Genomic DNA, 23514 nt, shown 5'->3' with positions numbered 1-23514 from the left:
ACCATGGCCTGCAGCACCCTATATGCTGCAGGTGTGGCCTGGGAAGGTGGGTCAGGAGAGGATATGGACTGTTGGTGTCTAACTCTTCATTTCCTTGTTCTTGTGGGTTTGCCAGGTTTGGGGTGAGTGGGCATGTAGCAAACCTAACTGCTTTACAGCAAAGTAGCTTGTATATACTGGTTGCCTAGGTTTTTTATGATTGGGGGGTTGAGCTTGGAGGGCATGAACATCTGTAGTGGGTAGAGGTGTAGCTGCTAGCGGCTAAAATGTTTTCCACTAGCTGTGCATGAACCTAGCTCTGTAGGAGAAAATTGACAAAAAACACAGCTCTGATGGAGAAGGTATTGTGTGCCCAGCCCTTACCAATGAAGCTTGCATGTTCCCCACCCCAACCAATCAGATTTGCATGCAGAGCACATAACCATTCAGTTATGTGAAGAGCAGCAGAAAAGGCCCCTAAATCTGACACTTAAATCTATGAAGTGTTGATCCACATGTGCTTGGGATCCACTGTACTGTAGAGTCTTGTGGGGAAAAGTAGGGTTGCCAAGAAAAAGTTACACCCAGAGCCCAGTTTCAGAGACCTCCTATCTGAAAATTATGGTGCAAAACCCAACAAACTGCCTGGTGTGTTTCACCCTTTGAATGTTGGGCTGCCTAGGTCTGGAGAGAAATGGGGCCCATTTTGAAATCTGTTGAACACAGCCAGTTGCTGTCGCCACCACCATAATAGAGTATGGTCAGCATAACTGCATCACTGAATTAGCATTTGGGAGCAAAGGAAGTCTGACTAGAGCTGTCTGGTCCTTCCCCCTTGCTTTTAGGTAAACAGCGAGTCCAAAGCTAACATCACCTGTCTCGTGTACAGCCATGATGGATCAGGTATGTAGAGCCCTATGTCTTTAGGGCCAGCACTGCCACCGCCTCCCTCTGCTCCTGCTCAGTAAGGTGCTGAGCAGTGGGAATATCATGTCCTTGAGTTGAAGCCTTCCTGTTTTGTACTTCTTGTGTGTAGCAGCTTGAGCTGTTCTAAAGGAACAAATGTTGGGAGGGGAGAAACATACCCCACAGCTTGGGCTGCACAGCCACGGACATCTGCTACGTGGGGGCGGGCCCTGTATGCTAGCGACAGCAGGAAGGGCCTGGGACTTGTGGGATCTAGGTTCTGTGTGCAGCTGAGTCAGACTCTCTGTGCTCTAGGATGAGTCACTTAACTCTGCCTCATCCTTGAATGTCAAATGGGAAGGACGCTGGCCTACCTTCTTTACAAGGCTCTGAGATCAGCCCTGGCTCTTGGGCTGTAGTGGAGTCTACTTTGGGGGAGTCCTGGGGGGTCTGCTGGCATAAGCTGCTGTATCGCTTGCCCATCCTAGCCTTTGTTTCAGGGCAGACTGTCTAGCATGTTAAAATCTGCAGGCAGAGGCTAATGATCCTGTGTGCACGTCTCTTGTTCTGTGGCAGACCTCTTGGCTAGCTACAATGATGAAGACATCTATCTTTTCAACTCCTCTCACAGCGACGGGGCAGAGTACATCAAGAGATACAAGGGACATCGCAATAATGCCACAGGTAAGAACAAGCCATTAATGGGCACCTTCCTCCCTGTCTCCTTCCTCCCTGATATTGTTCACTAATGAGCATGCACAAACCCCTTGGCCTCTAAAGTGGCAGGAATGCTTATGCCATTAAAAACCCTGAGACTTTTAAACTGAGATCTTTCATGATCACTAAATCCACTCTGAAAAGGTTCGGTGGATAGTGCAGTTTTGAACTGAGGGGCATCAGTAGAGCTGCGTGAGAAATAAGGTCAGTGCCTGTTACTGCCTTGTTCTTAGTCCCTTATTTCACAAGCACCAAATTCACATGTTAAAATCAACTCTTGGGCTTGTACAGTGCGAGCGTGTGTGGGGGGGAGGGGGGATGAACAGATCCTTGCTGGTAACCTTGGAAACTTGTTGTCAGCCAGGCATAAAGTAAACAAAATGTCACACGGAGAGCTGCGTGGACTTCGGAGCTGTCCTTGAGCTCTCTGCTTGCAATATCTCTCTCCTTTCAGTGAAGGGTGTTAATTTCTATGGCCCAAAGAGTGAGTTCGTGGTGAGTGGCAGTGACTGTGGACACATCTTCCTGTGGGAGAAGTCATCCTGCCAGATTGTGCAGTTCATGGAGGGCGATAAAGGAGGAGTGGTGAGTGCCCTCTTCTGTTGTATGTGCCAGACTCCACAGCCATGCTGCAAAGCCATCTCTTGTCCAAAATCCTTTGAGCTCCCACTGCATTAGATAGTGTTTTAGATAGCTAGCTGGGAGTTGTGACTCATGGATTCTCTTCTTAGTGGTGAGGGCAGAATGGGAATTGGGAGATCTGGGTTTTATAGCTAATTCTGCCACTGATGTACAAGGCACTCCCCTGGGCCCGCAATGGGGTATTTGTCCACTTCTGTGAAGCACTCTAAGATCTTTGTAAAAATGCCAATTTTAACAGTAAATGCAGCTTCTTGACCCTCTACATAAGAATGGCCATACTGGGCAGACTACTGGTCCATCTAGCCCCGTATCCTGTCTTCCAACAGAGGCCAATGCCATGTGCCTCAGAAGGAATGAACAGAACAGGTAATCAAGTGATCGATCCCCTGTCATGCATTCCCAGCACTGGCAGCCTGAGGCTAGGGACACTCGGAGCATGGGTTGCATCCCTGACCATCTTGGCTAATTGCTATTGATGGACTTATCCTCCATGAACTTGCCTAATTTTTTGAACTCCGTTATAGTCTTGACCTTCACAACATCCCTTGGCAACAAGCTTGATTGTATGTTTGTGTGAAGTACTTATGTTTGTTTTAAACCTGCTGCCTATTAATTTCATTTGGCGGCCCTTGTTCTTGTGTTGTGTGAAGGACTAAATAACACTTCCTTATTCACTTTCTCCTCACGATGTTCTAGCCCTCGGTCTTCTCTCCCCCCCCCCCCCCCCCATCGTCTCTTTTCCAGTCTGAACAGTCCCAGTCTTTTTAATCTCTCCTCATATGGAAGCTGTTTCATTCCGTTAATCACTTTTGATGCCTTTCTAATCACCCTTTCTCTTGCTAGAGTCCTGTGAATCACTGAGTAGCATTCCCTCCCCCCCAGGCCATGTCGTGCAGAGCATCTGACAGAAGCTCTCCCAAGAGCCCATCAGCACTGCTTCGAACTGACATTACATTGTGGCACAATGCATTAGAGCTAGATAGGGGAAGACTCGTTCTCTTCCTATGCTCCCAATAAAGGCCAAATAGGTACTCCTGAGCTGATCGTGGTGGCAGTGTCAAGTCCTCTAAATCATACTATACCAGTGATTTACAAGCTTCAAAGTCTTTGGCCGTGATTCCTGCTCCTCCTTTCTTTAGGGACTGGGATGTGAAAGAATTGGTCCCATTCAAACCAGGCACTCAAGCTGTTCTAGGGACGTTGAGTAATTCCGGCTGTGTGGGATAGATCCTGCTGCCCCATATGCTTGACATAGCTCAGAATGTTGACTCTTGGACTAGTGTGGTGTTAACCTACCTTTCCTCCCATCCTCCAAACAAAATCTTATCCCCACATGCAAGAGCAAGGCCCCACCTCCTATTGTACACGCACCGACAGCTAGGTTTTCATCACTTGACACTTTCCGTGGATCTTAAAGTGCTTCAGAAAGTAGCAGAAGTATCATTGTCCCCATTTTACAGATCGGGAAACTAGCGTCCAGAGAGGAGGTGACTTACCTAAGTTCACCCAGCAAGTTAGAGAGCTGGGAATAGAACCTAGGTCTTCTGACTCCTAATCCATTGTCCTCTTCGCTAGAGCCCCCCCCTTACCACAGCCTGTGAAGTCAAATGTCATCAATTTCATTTCCCACACAAGCTTCCTGTCTTGAGGGATGTATTTCAGCTAGCTCGTTGGTGTTGGCAACCCAAAGACAGCTGTGCGGGGCTCATGCCCGAGGCTCGGTGAGAGAATGTTTAATGTAGTCAAGTGGAGTGACATGCAACCGCATCAATGGGGAAAAGTCCGAAATATTTAAAAGTTGTGTATCTGGTAGTAATCGAGGTAACTACGCTTAGAGAGACTTACCTGGACAGTTTCGCCAACCAGGAGTATGAGAAATTTACCAGCAGTAACTTTCTCAAATGCTATCTCCACCCTATTGCCCAAAAGCCAACCTGCGCAGATCTGCCTAAAACCCATGTAACTCCTCTCCGTCAGTGGGTTTTGTTTCAGAGGCAGTTTAGTAGAGCTGCATTTACAGCGACGTTATTAATCCTGTGGTTTAACAATGGGTCACTGGGAACCACTCAAGAAAACCATGCAATTTTCAGAGCAAAATTGTTCCAGGGAGCATTGGAATCCTGGCTGTACCTCACCACAGGCAATGAACATTCTCCATCTGGCCATGCAATTACAGATGGTGGCATCAGTGAGTAAGGCAGCAGCAGCTATGAACAAGTTCCTGTTCCCTGGGCCTAGTAAATTTCTGTGTTGGCAGATAAACATTGTGCCCTGTTGGGTTCAGTCATTCAGTCCCAGCTCACAAGACAAGTTTATTAGCATGTCGTTCCTGTGACTCAGAGCCGAGGTAGGAAGGGGCCATAACTGTTCCAGTAGAGGACTGAGCCTGGGCAATCTGGGATTTAGGGCTGATACCAGCCTTTGGAGCTCAAACTGTGCCTTGCCGCATAGTGCCAGATGTCCAGCTATGAAGGAGTCTGTAGTCAACACACAGGCTCATTCCTGCAGGGTTGCCACTACTGCATTCCTTCCATTTGTGATTCTCTCGAGGCTGATATGGCTTCTGCTGATGGCTAAGGAAACCAGGGGTTCCTACTGGCGACTTTAGGTCTATTCTGCTGCATTGTACTTGCAGGAAGCGGGTTGGTAGTGGTACTTGAACAAGGCAACAAGGGCCAGTTAGTGCCAGTCTTAGCGGTGAAGCTTAGCCTAGGAGAAAGTCCCTCCCAGTCACTTTCCAGGAGCTTTAATCTATCACTTTTCATCAGCACTTAATTTTAGAGGTCTGATCAAGCAGAGCACAGTGGCTTCTGTGGGTTCTGTATTTTGAACAGGGCCCCAGAATTCTTTCTTAGAACACCTCTAGCAACATCACGTTGCTTTCAAGCAGTAAGGGTGGGCAGGTCACCCCCCCAGCCCTGCAAAAACCAAACAAAAACCCTAAAACCTCCATGACCGTGGTTGGAAGCTCCTGTGATTTTTATTGGTCTTCCATGTTGAGCCTTAATCTGCTCCTGTCAGGAGCTCTGAACTATTTGCTCCAATGCTGGATCAACTCTGTTTAAAAATGGTCTTTCCTCTGCTACCAGTTAACACTGTCTTGGCCAGTGAATCGATCCAAGCTCCTACCCAGTCAGAGGCTTGTCAGTGTTTTGTTAACCAGCGGGGCAGAAAGTCCTGAGAACCTCTAATCCTCAGTGGAAGTGGCAGCTTTGAGGCTGTAAATTACAAGGAATCTTTTACCTTCTCTCCCTGGAGTGTTGCTTTGACTGCCCCTAACTTTACTGCAAAGACAGAGCACCAGCCTAATTTATCCTAGGTCACTGGGAATTGTCTTCGCTGCTCGGCTGCTGGTGTGAGACCCACATAGTAATATTCTGCAGTTGTACAGCAGCTTCTCACTAAGGATCTCTTACAGAGCTGGGCAGCCCTCTATTGCTTCCTGTCTTGCAAATATGGAGACTCTCCCTCAATCCTGCACCGCTATCCATGCAGCAGCACCACCTATATCGATTTCTCTCTCGATCCTTACGGTGGTCTGGCTGGACATTCCATGTAAGTCCATCTCTGACACGCTTATTGTGCCATCAAAACGGTTGGTGCCATGTGATTGCAGGCCTTTTTAGTGGCATTCCTTGATAAACATGCTTTGGAATTGGTTGACCTTCCATTCTGATACATCCATACCAAGGAAAGGCATGGAAAAAGATCCAGTGCTGATGAAGATGGTTTGTGTTTGGCTTTGAATATCCTCACTTCTGATCTTGTCATTTTTGCAAGCTGCTCCATATTAAATGGCAGGACAAGAATTGAAAATATCAGCCTGGTGTTCTTCAGCCTTCCTCGGCGTACGTTTCATTTCCATACAGTTGCGTTGATATAACCGTGGTTCTGTAGATCCACAGCTTCATGGCAAATTAGGTGTCACATCGTCCCCACAGAGGCCTCTGAAAGGCCCAAAACATGGCAGCAGCTGCTGTTCTACAAGTGTCCACATTACACCATCCTCCAAAACTGTCCGACACTAACAACGTATCTGAGAGTTGCCATGGATCGTTTACTACAGAGCTGGTTGGAATCTAGAGCTGGATGCTGCTTGATGGTAAAAGCCAGGGACTTAGTTTTATTTGGATTAATAACTTGAGTAATGCACGCTGCTGCTTGCCCGACTGGATCAGCCATCAGCTACAGCGATCCACCAGAGCCAACTGGACAATGTGATCAGTGTATTCAAGACCTTGACGTAGAATGACGTTCATCAGTCAGTGCTACCAATAGCTGCCTCCTCAAGCATATCCATCAGCCAGTCAATGCTGATATTGAACAAGAATGATTAAAGAACCGAGCCTTGCGAACTCCCGTGGAGATAGGGAACTGTGCCGTGTATCTGCCATTGACTCAAACACAGCTTTTGTTCCATTGTAGAGCTCTTCTGATAATGGCTCCGTCTTCCCAGGAATGCCCAGATGCCTCATCAGATCCCACACGCTTGCTTAATGCACAGAATCAGAGGCCTGATGGAAGTCTATTTAAAAAGAGCTGCACACGGCTTATTAAATTGAGCCATCATCTCCAAAAACTGCCTTAAGGTGAAGTTCTGGTCAAGAGTGGAACCACCAGGTCTAAAGCCACACTGAGCTTCCCGGCCTTTGCCACAAAGTGCACCATTGATTCCAGACCTTAACGTGGAAGTAAAGAATTTCCCTGGGTCCGACAACAGCTTAATACCTCATTGCCCTTTTCTTTCAGTCATCGGGAATATTAGTGCAGCCAGGTGATCAGGAAGAGCCTATGCAGCCACAGTACAATGCTCTTGCAGTTCAGGGATGATATTGAAAACACTTGGTCCCTTCCCACACTTCAGCCTGTGGACTGTGATCCGGATCTTTTCTTGGGTGAAGGAAGGAGACCCCATCAGAACTTTCTGCCCTTCTTTAAATTGAAGAGGGACTGCAGGCAGCAGACAATCAAGGAGTTTCTTGAAATTATCTTCCTGTCAAAGCAGCTGATTTCTGAAGGCTCGGGCTGATGCTTCCATTCCAATCCTTCTGGACAAGCTGGTGCCGCCACCTCCCCCAAAATATCACAATTTATGCCTGATGGCAGCTTGTTCCAAACTGACTGCCTGAGTTGACCACCAGCATTCCTGATCATTCTGACAGAATGACATGACATTCAAAAGTCAAACCCATTCAGCTTTGCTTTTGTAGTCTTTTTTTGTTCTTAGCTATGGCTGCCTTGAGCATTTCCTCACTGATCCAGGGATGATGTTTGAAGGGCTGAGACCCAAGCACTGGGCAGCAGCAGTCAGCACTGGTGACTTGAATCAATGCCATTCCTTATCAGACAGAAGGAGTGAGACCTCTGTTTCTAACTCTTGGGCATTAGGCAGTTAAGAACAGAGAGCCATCTGATGGCTTGGTTGCAGTGAGAGCTTTCAGTTGAATCAGACTAATTTTGGCCTATGCTTTCCTGTCTTTGAAGTTAGAGGCACACTTTTGCCAGCAGAAGTCAATGGTCAGTGTCAAAGTTGCAGCATCTTTGCAAACTCATACATCCATGACCACTGAGCTTGTTAACTGTTGGTGGACATGATCAGGAGCAGTCCTGATAAAACCATCTGGGCTGGAGTAGCTCAACCTGGGAATTGCTGGGTGACAGAAGAGCAAATGAGAGATCCCACTGTCATTGGCAGCTGCAGATTCCACCATCACTGCCTGTTCCTGTTCTTCTGCCGAATACCAAACTTCCTGAGCGTACTTGCCTTTGTCATTCTTTCCTAGCTGTGTGCTGAAGTCATGATGAAGTCTCTTCTCAGACTGTAAAACTTGTATCTCGCGCGTTGTTGGCCTGGGCGTTCGTGGGACCATACACAGCAGTGATGGTAAGATGCTCACTGTTTGGTGCGCAATCGAACGCTGGTAAGTTGCTCATGAATCACTTGCCAGTCCTGCAGCACCCATTGGGTGACAATACAACAGCCACCCATCGGCCCGCCAACAAAAGCATGTCATCCTGAACTTTTCATAGTGTCCCATCCAGCATGTTTCAGGTAAGGTGCGGCTATCCCTGATCAGGCTGTGCAGCTGCATGGGGAGGGTGGCTTTAGCTGTTTCAGACAGTGTTTGAATGGTCCAGGTACCAATTTTACATTTGCACCCTGTGCCTGGTGTGATACAGCATGGCCAGAGGGCAGCAGGAGAGTGTTAGAAGGGAGCCTTATTCCCTGTAGAGGGAAGAGTTTTTTTTTGCTATAGATGAAAGCACTTGAAGCCAATTAGAGAACCTGAAGCCAGTCACCTGATAAAACCCCCCTGCTTCAATCAGACAAGGGAAGAAGTTGAAGCATAGTGGATTGGTGTTGGAGCAGTTTGGAGGGAGGCAGAGGAGAGTTTTGAGAAGTGGTGCGGTGGGCTAAGAAGACCAAGACCCTAGGTAAAGGGATGCCTGGTTTGTGCAGAGGGAGGGCAGGAAGCCCCACAAGCTGGATGGCGGGAGAGGGAAATAGTCCAGGGGAAGGAACCGGTAGTTCAAGTGATTTACCACTATCCCTAGGGCCCCTAGGCTGGGACCCAGAGTAGAGGGCAGGCCTGGGTCCTTCCCTCTCCATTCCCCTCTTCTAGGACACTACTGGGACAGTTAATACCCCAGTTCAGGGGTAAGAAATGGTGCCCTGAACCCTCCCCAAGAAGAAAAAGCACAAGATCCATCAAAGTAGTGCTGGCAATTTGCCACATGTGGTGTCGGGAGTGGGATCTACATGCTGGGGACTTAAACCAGGGCTAGCCAAAACCCTCCCGTCCTTAAGATGGATGACATGGTCAAGCCCTTAATACAAGTCACCGCAGCCCAGCAGAAGGCTACCCGGGTCCAAGCAACTGCCCAACAGGAGGCGACTCAGATGCAGCAGGAGACTAATTGTCTGAGTCAGGCTGCCCAGGACCGAGCCCTGCTGCAAGAACGGATGGATCAGGTGAAGGCCCTTATGGAGCTGAACTGCAACTGTGACGGGACCGAGACCATACTGGCCAGCCACTGTCTACAGAAAATGATACGCAGGAGGATGATGTGGAGACATACCTCCTGGTTTTTAAAAGAGCAGCCCTGCGGGAGGCCTGGCCCCAAGATCAGTGGTCTGGTATCCTTTCCCCGTTCCTGTGTGGGGAGGCCCAGAAGGTGGTCTATGATTTGGCTGCGGTGACTGCAGCAGATTATCCCCAGCTGAAGGCAGAGATTCTGGCCAGATCTGAAGTAACAAAGGCATTGCAAGCTCAGAGGTTCAGTGAGTGACAGTATATGGAGGACAAGACACCCTGATCCACCTGACCCTGAAATGGCTGCGCCCTGAGGCCCTCAGCTCTGAGAAGATGATGGAGCTCCTGGTACTGGACCAGTATATGAGGGGGCTATCACCAGGCCTCCGGGCTTGGGTTGGCCAGAATGACCCCTCCCCCTATGATGAGTTGGTCTCCCTCGTGGAAAGACAGCTGGCAGCCCATGAACTGTTCCAGACCCCAGGGGGTGAGACATGGCAAACCAGGAAGCCAGTCCCAAACCCAAGGCCCCAGACTGTCAAGAGCTCCAGGAGAACCATCACTGGAAGGAAAGACACCGAGGAATGGCCCGAGGCAAAGAAGGGACCTGGGGGTTTGGGAAGAGAGGGTTGGGGGGGGGGCCGGCCAAAATAGCCTCAGGCAGAGGGCGGCAACTGGAATAAGAGAGCGGTGTTACAAGTGTGGGGAACTGGGGCATATAGCAGCCCAATGCCCCAACAGAGAAGAGCCTATGCAGTGTAATCTAGGGGATTACGGGAAGCAATGTGGCCTAATTGGCTTGGTAGGGGTCGCAATGACCTCTCATGGGTATACAAAAATGAATGTTAATTGAGACCATAGCATTAGTAGATTCTAGGAGTGCTGTCACACTGGTCCTGGGGAAGTTGGTGGGGGCAAGACCAACTAACCCAGGCCAAAAACACAGGGGTAACGTGTTCATGGCACCATAAATTTCTACCCCACAATCCCAGTACAGATTGAGATCCAGGAGAATACTACTAGGGTAACTGCAGGGGTTGTCCCCAGGCTCCCCTACCCTGTCTTAATTGGTAGGGGCTTTCCCGGGTTTGAGAGCTTACTCCCCCTAGTAGAGCCAGGGGAGGGTAGCAACCCTTGGGCTGAGATGGAGGCACCTACAGATAGCTTCACCCCAGTGTTTGCTGAATTTGCCCCAGAGTTATTCTCATCCCCCTGGAAAACCCTGATAGTCTAGGCAGGAAAGGAGGGGCAGATAAAAGATTAGGGACCAGGATTCTAGCAGAGAACCAGAAAACCTCCCTTGTTGGTAGGCAAACCCATTCAGGAGGCCAGGAAATAATTCAAGCCAGTGAGGACTTGGAGGCGGTTCCTAGCCCAAGTAGGGGCAACCCAGGGGGTGGAGTAGAAACAGGCCCCCTGGAATTAAGTCAGATTGGTACTGCACGTGAGAATTTCAGGCAGGACCAAGCCAATGACCCGCTATATGTGAATTGAGGGACGTAGTGGAAGTGAATGGTGTACCCGTGGAAGGAAAGACCCAAGGCCATATTATGTGCTCAAACCCTATTTGTTGTACAGGATAGCGCAGATACGAGGGGAAGAAGTAGAGCAACTCTTAGTCCCACAGAAACATACAAGGGCAGTACTAGAGTTAGCTCAGTCATCAATTTGGGGTACATCTAGTCATAGACAAGACATTGGATAGAGTCCTAAGAAGGTTTTATTGGCCAGGAATACGTGCAGAGGTCCAGCGCTATTGTGCCTCCTGCCCTGAATGCCAGTTGCATAGCCCCCCGACCTCACTTGCAGGCCTTATTAGTACCTTTGCCTATTATTGAAGTCCCTTTCGAGAGGATAGCAATGGACATAGTGGGCCCACTGGAAAGATCGGCACGGGGCCACCGAAACGTACTAGTCATCCTTGACTACGCCACGTGGTATCCAGAAGCCATTCCTTTAAGAAACCCCACATCCAAGGCAATAGCGAAAGAACTACTCCAGGTTTTTGCCAGAGTGGGCATCCCTACGGAGATCCTGACAGACCAAGGCACCCCATTCATGTCAAAATTAATGAAAGACTTGTGTACCCTACTACACATCCAGGCCATACGGACCTCAGTCTACCATCCACAAACAGATGGACTGGTTGAGCGGTTTAACCATACCCTTAAAAGTATGATCCAGAAGGTGGTAGCACAGGACTGAAAAGACTGGGATAGCCTTCTGCCGTATCTAACGTTTGCTATATGGGAAGTCCCCCAGGCGTCTACTGGTTTCTTTCCCTTTGAACTACTATATGGACACCACCCACGCAGAATATTAGATATTGCCAGGGAAGATTGGGAAGAACAACCCAACCCAGGAAAATGTCATTGAGCATGTGACACAGATGAGAGCGAATAACTCGAGTAACCCCTATAGTATGAGAACATCTGGAAAAAGCACAAGAGGCCCAGCGGACATATTACAACTGTCGGGCGAAAGTAGGGAGATTTCAGCAGGAGGAACGGGTAATGGTGCTAGTACCAACAGCAGAAAGCAAACTCTTGAGCCGGCTGGCATGGACCATATGAGATAGTGGAAGCCATTTGGGGAGGTGGACTATAAGGTCAGTCTGCTGAAGGCCAGAGCAAATCTACCACATCAATTTACTGAAGCCCTGGCGTGACCAAGAGACGTGCCTGGTCATTCGGGAGTCCACCCCAGACAGACAACCCACAGGGGCAGGTGAAGATATCTTCTGAGTTAACTCCAGAACAACTAACAGAGGTCCATTGATATGATCCAACGGAACCAGGATGTGTTCTATATACAGCCGGGCTGTACAACACTGGTATAACATCATATTGTCACCAGTCCTGGAGTAAGGGTGACGATAAGACCATACTGTATACTGGAAGCTAAAAGGGAAGAAATCAGGACGGAAGTGAAGAAGATTCTGGAACTCGGGGTTATTGAAGAATCCCACAGACAGTGGTCCAGCCCTATTGTCCTAGTCCCCAAGCCTGATGGCACCCTGAAGTTTTGCAACAACTTCCGGAAGTTGAATGAAGTATCCCAATTTGATGTCTATCCGATACCACACATTGACGAGCTAGCTGATCAGTTAGGCAAGGCCTGATACCTAATCACTCTAGACCTGACCAAAGGATATTGGCAAATTCCCCTGGCCAAGAATGCAAAGGAAAAGACTGCCTTCTCTACACCTGATGGCCTGTTCCAATACACTGTCTTCCCTTTCGGACTCAATGGGGCTCCTGCAACATTCCAACAACTTACGGACAAATTGCTGTGACCCTATGCCAAGTATGCTGCCGTCTATCTAGACGACATAGTCAGTCATCCATAGCCCTGACTGGGAAACGCACCTTGGAAAAGTAGAAGCGGCGCTAGATGCCCTGCGGAAGGCTGGCCTCACTACCAACCCTCTCAAATGTGTGATAGGACTAGCTGAGGCCAGATACCTCGGGTATGTAGTAGGAAGAGGTTTGGTGAAACCCCAGTGGAACAAAGTGGAGGCAGTAAAAGGTTGGCCTCGACCAGTCCACAAAAAGCAGGTCAGAGCATTTCTAGGGATAGTAGGATACGATCGGAGATTCATCCCTCATTTCGCCACAAGAGCAGGGCCATTGACGGATTTGATAAAGGCTCAAGACCCCAAGATAATAAAGTGGACTGATGTGGCAGAAGGAGCATTTGCAGATTTAAGGACCGCCCTTTGCTGCCATCCAGTACTCATAGCCCCAGGCTTCGAGAAGGAATTCATCCTACAAACAGATGCCTCGGAGATAGAGCTAGGAGCCGTCCTTTCGCAGATGATAGGGGAGGAGGAACACTTGATCTTGTACCTCAGCCAGAAACTCCTCCCCAGGGAACAAAAGTATGCCATCATTGAAAAGGAATGTCTGGCAGTAAAATGGGCTATGGAGACTCTCTGCTACTACCTACTGGAGCGGTGGTTTTGCCTCGTGACAGACCTTGCCCCACTCCAGTGGATGCACAGAAACAAGGAGAAGGACTTGAGTGACTAGGTGGTTCCTATCCCTGCAGCCCTTCCATTTCAGAGTACAGCATAGGGCTGGAAGCCAATACAGCAACGCTGATGGCCTGTCATGACAGCACTGCCTCTCATCCCAAGTAGCCCAACCCCATGGTGTTGAGTGGGGGGGAGAGGGGGGAATATGTGATGCAGCATGGCCAGAGGGTAGCAGGAGAGTGTTAGAAGGGAGCCTTATTCCCTGTAGAGGGAAGAAAGTTTGCTATAGATTAAAGCACCTGAAGCCAATTGGAGCACCTGAAACCAGTCACCTGATAAACCCCCCCTGCTTCAATCAGACAAGGGAAGGAGTTGAATCAGAGTGGCTTGGTGTTGGAGTAGAGAGGAGTTTGGAGGGAAGCAGAGGAGAGTTTTGAGAAGTGGTGCGGTGGGCTAAGAAGACAAAGACCCTAGGTAAAGGGATGCCTGGTTTGTGCAGAGGGAGGGTAGGAAGCCCCATAAGCTGAAGGGCAGGAGAGGAAAGTAATCCAGGGGAAGGAACTGCTAGTTCAAGCAGTTTACTGCTATCCCTAGGGCCCCTGGGCTGGGACCCAGAGTAGAGGGCAGGCCCGGGTCCCTCCCTCTCCACTCCCCTCTTCTAGGACACTACTGGGGCAGTTAATACCCCAGTTCAGGGGCAAGAAACGGTGCCCTGAACCCTCCCCAAGAAGAGAGAGAGCACAAGACTCATCAAAGTAGTGCCGGCTTGCCACACCGGATATGAGACTGGCCTTTTCGCAAGGTTTCATTGGTCGTTTTTACCCGTGTCAGAGAAACTCTTCCTTGTTTTGGCTACAAGGACAGTTGACCAGATTGTCTCAGGTGGTGGCTTCAGTATAAACACCCTCATTATGTGAATATAGTGATCTTGAAGGGCTGTGCTAGGCTGCCATCATAATCCCTAAAGAGAAGGGGATGGAGGCAGGACCAGTCCTGGGGTCCCAAACCCTTTTCTCTTAGCTCTAGCCTGTGTAGCTTGTGGAAAAAGTATTAGGCGGGCTGCCACAACTGGCCTCTTAGGCTTAACACTGGAGAGTGTGTTCATCCCATGATGGGGTAACTGGTGGTCTACGTGCTTATTCCCCCTTCAGCTCTGAGCCCCAGCAGCCAAACCTAGCACTGAAGAGCAGAATCCAGTGTGGCCATCTCAATGGGAGCACTAATTGCTGCTGTTTAGTGTTGGGTAGGAAGGGAGTTGCTAGTGGGGGGCTGGGGAGCAGGCCAGGTCCTGTTTTCAGCTCTGTCACAGATTTTTGCTGTATCCACTTGAATGAGTCAGACATCATCTGCCTCGCAGGCTGCTGAGGCTTGATCAGTGTCCTGGCAACTTTCCGCACAAAAGACCCCATATAACTAGAACCTCCGAAAGCAACTCCTTTAACAAGACAATTGCTGCCCTTCCCCTGAGCTTCGGTGCCACAGCTTACCCTCCTGGCTACTTCGCTACCCGTACCAGCTGTAGCTTCCTGGGCTGCTGTTCACCACCTCCCTTTGCCTGTGTAACACCCCCTCATCCATTCAGCAGTGTGTTCTGGTGCACTGACCCTGTTAGCACCAGGAGACGGATTTCACTGCTATCCAGTTCCACCCCAGTGCTGCTCAGGCCCATGTGGTCTCCAGCACCACTGACCTTGTACTGTGCTGGGAGCTGCATCTGGTGGTAGCAATATGAAAGCTGAGGAGTGTTTCTTTTCCTACTTCAAAAACAGACTCCAACGAGAGACTGCTGAATTGGAATTAATTTGCAAACTGGATACAATTAACTTAGGCTCGAATAGAGACTGGGAGTGGATGGGTCATTACACAAAGTAAAACTATTTTCCTATGTTTATTCCCCCCCACACTGTTTCTCAGATGTTCTTGTCAACTGATGGAAATGACCCACCTTGATTATCACTACAAAAGGTCCCCCCCCCCCACTCTCCTGCTGGTAATAGCTCACTTTACCTGATCACTCTTGTTACAGTGTGTATGGTAACACCCATTGTTTCATGTTCTCTGTGTATATAAATCTCCCCACTGTGTTTTCCACTGCATGCATCCAATGAAATGAGCTGTAGCTCACAAAAGCTTGTGCTCAAATAAATGTTGGTCTCTAAGGTGCCACAAGTCCTCCTTTTCTTTTGCGAATACAGACTCACACGGCTGCTACTCTGAAACCTGTTTTCCTACTGTATCCTCAGGGTGAGCCTAAGATGTGACGGCACCACACAGGGTCAGATGGAACAGAGATCTCGTTCTGGTGGTAGCTAGGGGTCTCCTGCTTCCTGCATTCTTTATTCTCCCTGAAATTCCATGGGAATCTGATCCTGGCTTCTATTCAAGCCTGGCCTAGGACACTGCATAGGCTCCCATCCAGAGCAAGAGAGATGCTAATTTCCTGCTGCTGCAGGGCTGGATTATAATGGCAATGAGAACTGGTGCTGAGCAGATACACTGTTGGGCAACCCCTCTCCAACTAAGACATCTCTCCTCTGAAAGGCAGATTTGTAAGTAGATTACATCGTAACGGTACTAGAGGATAACAGCCATTGGGCTGTGAGGACGCCCAGCAACGGTCCCGAACTGGAGGCTAAAAGCCCAAAAATACACACCGAACCTGCATAGGTTATGGATGCTTTGCAGTAGATGCCACCTTTCCTCACAGCTGTGCGTGTTAACATTATCTCCCAAGATCTCTTTTGAGGTATATGTTATCCCCATTTTACAAAGAAGTGACTTGTCCAGGGTCCCACAGTCAGTCAGTGCCAGAACTAAGCCTAGAACCCAGGCATCCAGATTCCCAGCTCCATGATTTTTGTCCCTGCACTAGGCTGCCTGCCTTGTCCTGAGAACCTGTTCATCTGGCCCTTTGAATGGCTAGACCTTGTGCTGAGTGAAAAGGCCTTAGTATTGTGAGGGGAAGTGGTATCCTGGCTTCCGGTTGTTTCCTTGGGTCCCACGTCAGAGTTCAGCTGTAGTCCTTGGCAAAGATTGTTTGTTTTAAATTGGCTTTCCATGGGAGGGAGGTGACTTCATGCCATTACATTGTGAAGTGCGATGAGAGAGGCGGGGTATTGGAGGAGTGTTGTGGGTTTTTTTTTTGTTTTGTTTTTTATTACCAGGAGCTGATCAGAACAGCTCACTCTGTTTGGCAGTGTCCACAAGTAGTATATTGAGCTAAAGCCTGACCTCTAGGGGTAACTGAGCAAGACAGTGTAAACTCATTTTCGTGGTCAGCTTTCCCAGTGCTGCACACCTGCCATATTGCTCTGTATTGGCCTCGGATGCTTGCTTTGCTACAGATGGGGTTTATTGGCTGGGAATCCAGTCAGCTAGCGAATGGCGCTGTGACACTGGAGTGGCTGCTAGCTGTGGGAGACAGGAGTGCATTTTGCTTTCCCTTTAGCTCCCTTGTTCATTGTTCTTCCCTCCCCCAATCATTCCTGCTTATGGGCATTCTTGGAAGTAAGCGCAAATGCGAGGGTTTTGAAAACTGATCTCTCTAGCCTTATCCTCTGGATGGCTTAGCCATCTACGTAGCTGGGACACATTTCGGGGTTTATAGTTAATTGCCAGGCCTCTGTTTTATGTGTCTGACTGGGCCTCCAGCACTGTGTATCCCAAACAATAAATTATTTGCTCCTCACTGGCTCTCAAAATGCACAAGAGGGGGGGAAAAGCGACTTGTCAGGGCCCTCTGTATGTGCTATAACAAACTATTTTCACATGCGCTAGTTGAGCCAGTCACTTCAGGTTCATTGCCGAGTTCACATGTCCTAAGTGTTGACCTGTGGGATGCTGGAGAAGGTACAGAACCCATGTAGGGCAAGGCCATGCAGTTGAATCACACCCACTGGCAATGAGTGGATGGGGTGGAGGGAAAGCTCATTTCTCCTCAATCTGCACAAGATTATTCCCTACAAGGCACTTTATCTTGCCTTCTCTAAGTTTGTATTGTGTGTCCCAAGTGATCGACTTTCTTCCACTCCCTATGAACACTGTTCTTTGGAACAGTACATTTTGCTGTCGGGAAGATACTGTGCATTGAACAGTGTATGAAATACTCATAGAAACATTGAATCCTGACTGTGTGCCTGGAACGTGCTCTGACTTATCATGGAAGCTTAATCAAAAAAGTCTGTCACTGATAAAACTGGCTTGTTGTTCATGTCAGGTGTTTTATTATTGGTAATACTAGTGCTGTAATTACAGATCCTGTAAATCCATAGGAGTGATGTAAAATAAGAGGTGCTTTTTCCAACATGTAAAAGCCTACTTCAGGTGTCTGATTTCACTGAAACACAAAACCTGTGTTTTTCAATGGGATGACTGTGAATGAATTTCAGAGATCACCCCTTGTAGTGAATGTGCAGGTATTCATTTCTAGTTCTTCCTGGTCAATACCAGCTCAGTATTGCATTCGGAGATCTTGGGAGGTGCATGTTGTTAGAACTAGCCTCTACTTGTTTAGAAAGTAGAGCCTTGGTGGTTATTTCACCACTTGACTGTGCGCAGTGGCAGGTTCCCGGTGAACAGGCTGGATATGAATTGTATTGTTAGAGCCACCATGCATCCTGTAGTCATGCAGGCATGTGTTAAGTGGGTGTGTAGTGGATTTTGAATCCAAATGAAGCTCTTGGGTAAAGCCAATCCTATTTGTAGCTCAGCTTTGCCTTTCTTCTAGCCCTTGCCTTGTACACCTCAGCTTTTTCCAATATATCAGCTAGCAACACTAATCTGTGGACAAGCAGGGCCTGTCTGGTCAGCACCGCTATTTTAGTGAGCCGTGGTCTACGCTGGGGGGGTGGGGGGTGTGTCGAACTAAGATACGCAACTTCAGCTATGCGAAGTTCTGCTGCCTATCCTTACCTGCCCGTGAGGACGGCGGCGAGTCGACTGCTGCTGCTCCCCTGTCGACTCAGCTTCCGCGTCTCGTGAGCTGGAGTTCCGGAGTAGACGGGGAGCGCGTTCAGGGATCAAGTGATCGAGTCTTATCTAGACGCGATAGATAGATCACTACCCACCGATCCCGGGGTAGTGAAGACCTGCCCTGAGACCCATCTGTCACTTACACTGAATGAGGTATTATCGCTACACCTCTCCATCTAGACTAAAATGCTGGTTCCGCTTTTTAGCTAGTGTTGGATATTCTCTGTATTTAATACTTGGGGTTAAACTATCTATCTAAGCAGATGTTTTTTGCTGTCTCTATATAACCTAATTTTGAATCCAGGGATCTGGGCTGAAGACTCGTTTCCATGCAACTTGTATGAAACTATTAAGCTTTGCCTTTTACACTTCAATGTGCTATTCGGTGTGTACTTCACCTCCCCTGTTCTTGAGCTAATTCACTGGCATGTTGAATATTCTCCTCTGGGTTTTAGCTTTCCCTTCCTTTGTCACCACATTAGACTCACGGAACACGTGATCTTGGATGCCTGCTCATCTGAATTCAGTCGTCTTATGAATTATTTAAGATGTACCAAACCGTTCGGGTATAACTTAATTGGCGAGCATTAACTCCCCTTGAGCGCTCTCTCTAGGTTCTGTCTGCTGCCTACTCTTTTTTTTTTTTTTTTTTTTTTTTTTTTTGGGTGCACTGTCTGGAAATGTGAGTTCATTACACTCAGCTAAAGCAGCTCTAGGAGAAACTAGACTACAGACTTCCCCACGGAATGGGTCTGAAACAAACAGATCCACAAGTAGTGGCAGCTTCCTCTGAGGGCCCCTCTTCCATGGTGTCGTGTGAGAAATAATGTTCACGATGGCACTTGACTAATCCCAGTAGAAAGTCAGAGCAGTCTTTTGCTGCTTCCCACATCAGAGGCAGTTGTTTCAGCGCCTCTTTTTTGCTAATCAAGTGCGGTGACACAGCCTTGGTACAGCGCACCAAACCTGTGAGTCAGCCATCTACAGCTCTTCGGTGCAGCGAGTGAATAACTTGGTTATGCCTGTGTAGGGCTGAGAACTCAGGCAGTTTCCTTGTCTTCAGCCCTCTATAAACCATTAATGACTCAAGCTTCATGCTGCTCTGAGGTAGGACAGATGGAGAAACTGAGACACGGAGGTCAGGTGGCTTGGCCAGGGTCATGGGGCAGGATTATAGAATAGGTGGGAGTAGAATCTAGATCTTAGATTGTAACTGTGGGGCTCATTCTGCCGAAGTGTGTGCTCAGAACTATGCAAAATACTTAGCAGCTTATCTGTAGATCTCAAAGCGCTTTACGTAGTGCGGAGTGAGTGGTGCTGTCCCCAGCTTACAGATCGGGAAACCAAGTCAGAGTGGAAGTGATTTGCCCACAATCCCCGAGCCAGCGGCAGAGCCAAGAGTAGACCCGGGGGTTCTGTGCCTTGGTGCCATCTCTAATATAGAGTGTGCTGGGCTGATCTGCACCTAGTCATCTGCCTCCATCCTGTGCTTCACGTGTCTGCCAGGCTGCCTTCGCCGACTCTTTCCCGTGAGCCTGCTCTCACTGCAAGCCTGTTTCCGTTGCAGGTAAACTGCCTGGAGCCTCACCCTCACCTTCCTGTCCTGGCCACCAGTGGGCTGGATCACGATGTCAAGATCTGGGCACCGACCGCGGAGGCGCCCACTGAGCTCGCCGGACTGAAGGAGGTGAGAGCTGGCGCTAACTAGGGCTGTCTAGGCCTCTGGGTGCCAGTGTGCTGCTTGCCTGGCTCTTGGGATGAATTGTCATAAGGACGGCCCTACTGGGTCAGACTAATGGTCCATCTAGCCCGGTATCCTGTCTTCCAGTAGTGGCCAAAGCCAGGTGCCCCAGAGGGAATGAACAGAACAGGAAATCGTCAAGTGATCCGTCCCCTGTCACTTTTGTAATCTCAAGTGATTCCTTTGCTTTCCAAATCACCATCTGCCCCTGGCACCTGTTACATTAGGAGCTCTCAGTCCCTTTAGTCAGTATTGAGGGTGACAGCTAAGTAGCTACCAAGTCAGGTACCAGCAGGCAGCAGCACCTTGGCAGTGTTTGGATGGGAGATCTCCCAAACCAGCTGAGATGGCCTGAGTGGCTTTGGCACTCTTCAGAATCCATGTATTGTGGGGGCTTCACTGGGGGAAGTGCAGTCACTCAGGGGACAGGTAGAGCCAAAGGGCCTGACCACGTTCGGTCAAAGATCCCATCTTTTGAGCTGAGCTCCTGGACTGTGCACGTCGGACAAGCTCCATTCTGTTCCCTGCATCTCCAGCGCTGTGTTTTCACTGCCAATCTAACCTGCCCTGTGCTGTTGATGACACTGAGGTGGAGCTCCGTGTGTGTCATTGGTCTAATGCTGTGAAGGGCTTCAGGATCTTTTGACTGGAGAGCACTGTGATAGTATCAGGGCCATGTCTGCTTGGGCCAGACTGCTTTTGCTTTTCAGTTGTTCTTGCCTTGCTGCCCTTAAGCTCTGCTGGGAGGGGGCTGGAGAAAGGATCTAGGAAAGGAATTGTCCCAGGATAGCTGCACTTCTCTTGCCTCCCAGCCAAGCTTTGAAAGTAGAGTTTGGAAGTGGTGTCCTTCATCCAGCTGGTGCTGCTCTCCTGGCAGCAACCTAGGAGCTGCACGTGGATAACATCCTCCGCCAGGGAGGGAGTGTCCCAGCCATAAGGCACTGCCTATTTGGATCCCAGCCGCAGCTTAGGTGGCACCCAAAGAGCAGAGGCTGCTGGCTGCAGCACTAGCTGACTGGAGCAGGCCAGGCCTGCTGGCTGCTCTCCTTCCCTGGCGTTGTCTTTCAGGATCACATTGCTCAAGCTGATGACTCCTGATGTTCTCTTGGTGGGTCGAACTCTGTCGCAGAATAAACAGGCTTGATCTGGTGCCAGAGCGATGGTAGGCAGTGACATCTCTGCACTGCAGCTGCTGTCTCGTCACTCTCTGGTGCTCTTGTTTCTAGGTGATCAAGAAGAATAAGCGGGAGCGAGATGAGGACAGCTTGCACCACACTGACCTGTTTGACAGCCACATGCTGTGGTTCCTCATGCACCATCTCAGACAGAGACGTCATCACAGGGTAGGTGTCCGTCCTGCTTGCCTGTGCCCCTCCTGCACCCCTTGGCTTTCTGGGGTGTCCTTGACCAACACTAATGTGGAAGGACCTGAGCGTTCGCCAGCCCACGTGGCCCTCCTGTTGCTCCCTCCTGAGTCACCAGTACTGTCCATGTCTCGCTCCAGCTAGTGTGGAGCAGAGTCCAGAAGAACCCAGGTGGTTTCTGATCCTCTCCCCTTTCCGATTAGCGTTCCCAGACTAACATCCTTTTCTTGTACTCTGCCATGGGTCTAGCCAGGACTCTGTTCCCAGGAGACTGGGTCTGAGCTTCCCAGTGTGTAACAGCTGGATGCCCTTTCTCTTGGAAGCTAGCGTAAGCTAGTGTCTAGAGCATAGGGCTGGGACTCCTAGGTTCTATTCCTGGCTCAGCCAGTTGTCTGAGGATGGGAAGGTCCAGACAACTGGAACAGCCTCCTGTGACTCGTCTCCCTTGCAAACCTTTCCCCCACTCATCTCCTTGGCTTGTTTACACTTTGGGCTGCCCTCTGTAGGAGTTGCTGTAGGACTTGCTGTTTGCAAAGGGCTCCGAGCTCTAGACTGCAGGGGCGGGGCCTGGTTGAAGGGGCGGGGCTGACATCCTGTTTGTTCTTGGCAGCGCCGAAGAGAACCCGGAGCAACAGACGGTGACTCGGATGAGTCCCCCAGCTCCTCTGAGACCTCTGACGATGAAGAGGAGGGTCCAGATCGGGTGCAGTGCATGCCTTCATGAGGCCACCGAGGACAGAGAACCCCTTGGAAGGGTGGGGTGAAGGGAGGAGACAAAAAAAACAAACAAAAAACCTCTAACACTTTCAGCTTTTTATTGGAATGTTAAGGAACCCCCAACTCCTCCTCCCTCCCCCATGGTCCCTGGGGTGACCAGCTCAGCAAGATTGCACTTTGGACTTGCCTTTGCTTTAGGGGCTTTAGGAGCCCTTGCCAGGAAGGGGAGGGGGCGGAGTGTCAGAGAAAGTGAGAGACAGAGCATTAGCCCCTGGTCTCCCCATGTGGAACTGCCTGGAGGAAGGAGACAGGTGGAGAGGCCTGTGTTCTTTTGGTACTAGAAGGTTTTTCTGGAGGAGGGCGCGCTTGGCTTCCATGCATGCCTCTTCTCAAGAGCTTCTCTTGAGCCTGCGTTGAGTTGTTTTTTTTTTTTTTTTTTTGTTTGTTTGTTTTTTTCCTTCCTCTCCTCGAGCTGTTGGTGTGGGCCCGAGAGGCATTCTGCAAGCTTGTGCTTTGAGGGGCACGGTCTCGTGCTTCTCTTGGTTTGGATTTTCCTCCACCTGAGAGATCTTTGACTCTGCTTCTCTCAAACTGGGGACTTTCCTCCCTTTCTAGGTTGGGTTCCCCCCTCCTCCCTCCCTGTGGTTCCTATGAAAGGAATACCTGATCTAGAACGTCTCCACAGAGCTTGTGTTTTGGATCGCCCATGCAGAACCTGTTGTCATGCCTACTTCCTGCCCCAGCACAGGGGTGTTTGCAAAGAGATGCTTGCCTAGTTTGTACATATCAGTGATTTGCACTTGGTTTTGACCCCTTTCTCCAGACCCTCTTGACAAATAAATAGATAGCTAGGGCCCAGATCTTGCTGTCCTTACCCTGGTAAGATTCCAGTGGAGGGGAGTTATTTGCCAGGGGAAGGGTGTTAGGATCAGCCTCTTAGTGGAGAGGGGAGTAAAGGAAGGTCCTTTAATTTTCTGTTACTTTTAAGAAAATCTATTGTTTTGGGAGCTGTGGCCAGGAGGTTCCCCATCACTGTTTAGAGGCCTAATTTTATATATATTAAACACCAAACAAACCAAACTGAACTTGGATGTTATCAAGTTAAAATTATTGTAAAAGTTTAAATATATATTATATATAAATGCAATAAAAAAAATGGAGCGAGAGCTGGAGGGGCCTGAGCTGCAGTGGTGGGGGGGACGGGGACTATCTGAGCGTCTCTTCCACACTACACTAGACTCAGCAGCTTGGAGCTTTTCCTTGGTTGCCACCCTTGGCTTCAGAGCAGGCTGTGCTCTCCTATTGTGGTCCTAGCTGGAGCAGGATTGGGCCATTGTGCAATGCTGGGCCCCTGCCCTGTGCCTCTACTTGTCTTGTAGCATCTTGGAGAGCAGTGTCCCCCTAAGGCCAGTTCCCCCCCAGGCTGGGAGCAGAGCGGCCACGCGGCTTCAGCATTGGGGAGGTGCT

General features: G+C 49.3%; 1 protein-coding gene across 5 annotated transcripts in view; it reads left to right on the top strand.

Moving 5' to 3' along the window:
- The window catches only part of DCAF8 (DDB1 and CUL4 associated factor 8), a 50719-nt gene extending 27506 nt beyond the window's left edge, over positions 1-23213 (top strand). For all 5 annotated transcript variants that reach the window (XM_043502321.1, XM_043502319.1, XM_043502320.1 and 2 more), the window contains 6 exons: positions 825-882; positions 1462-1569; positions 2057-2187; positions 19793-19912; positions 21193-21309; positions 21941-23213. In XM_043502321.1, the coding sequence (XP_043358256.1) occupies positions 825-882; positions 1462-1569; positions 2057-2187; positions 19793-19912; positions 21193-21309; positions 21941-22054 (648 nt within the window). In that variant the 3' untranslated portion in view covers positions 22055-23213. The remainder of the gene's footprint in view (positions 1-824; positions 883-1461; positions 1570-2056; positions 2188-19792; positions 19913-21192; positions 21310-21940) is intronic.
- Positions 23214-23514: the final 301 nt, after the last annotated feature.

Source organism: Dermochelys coriacea, chromosome 24 (genome assembly GCF_009764565.3).
Source record: "Dermochelys coriacea isolate rDerCor1 chromosome 24, rDerCor1.pri.v4, whole genome shotgun sequence".
In the NCBI taxonomy this organism is placed as follows: Eukaryota; Metazoa; Chordata; order Testudines; family Dermochelyidae; genus Dermochelys; species Dermochelys coriacea.
The sequence above is the reverse complement of the archived record's forward strand: the minus strand, read 5'-3'. Positions and strand labels throughout refer to the sequence as shown.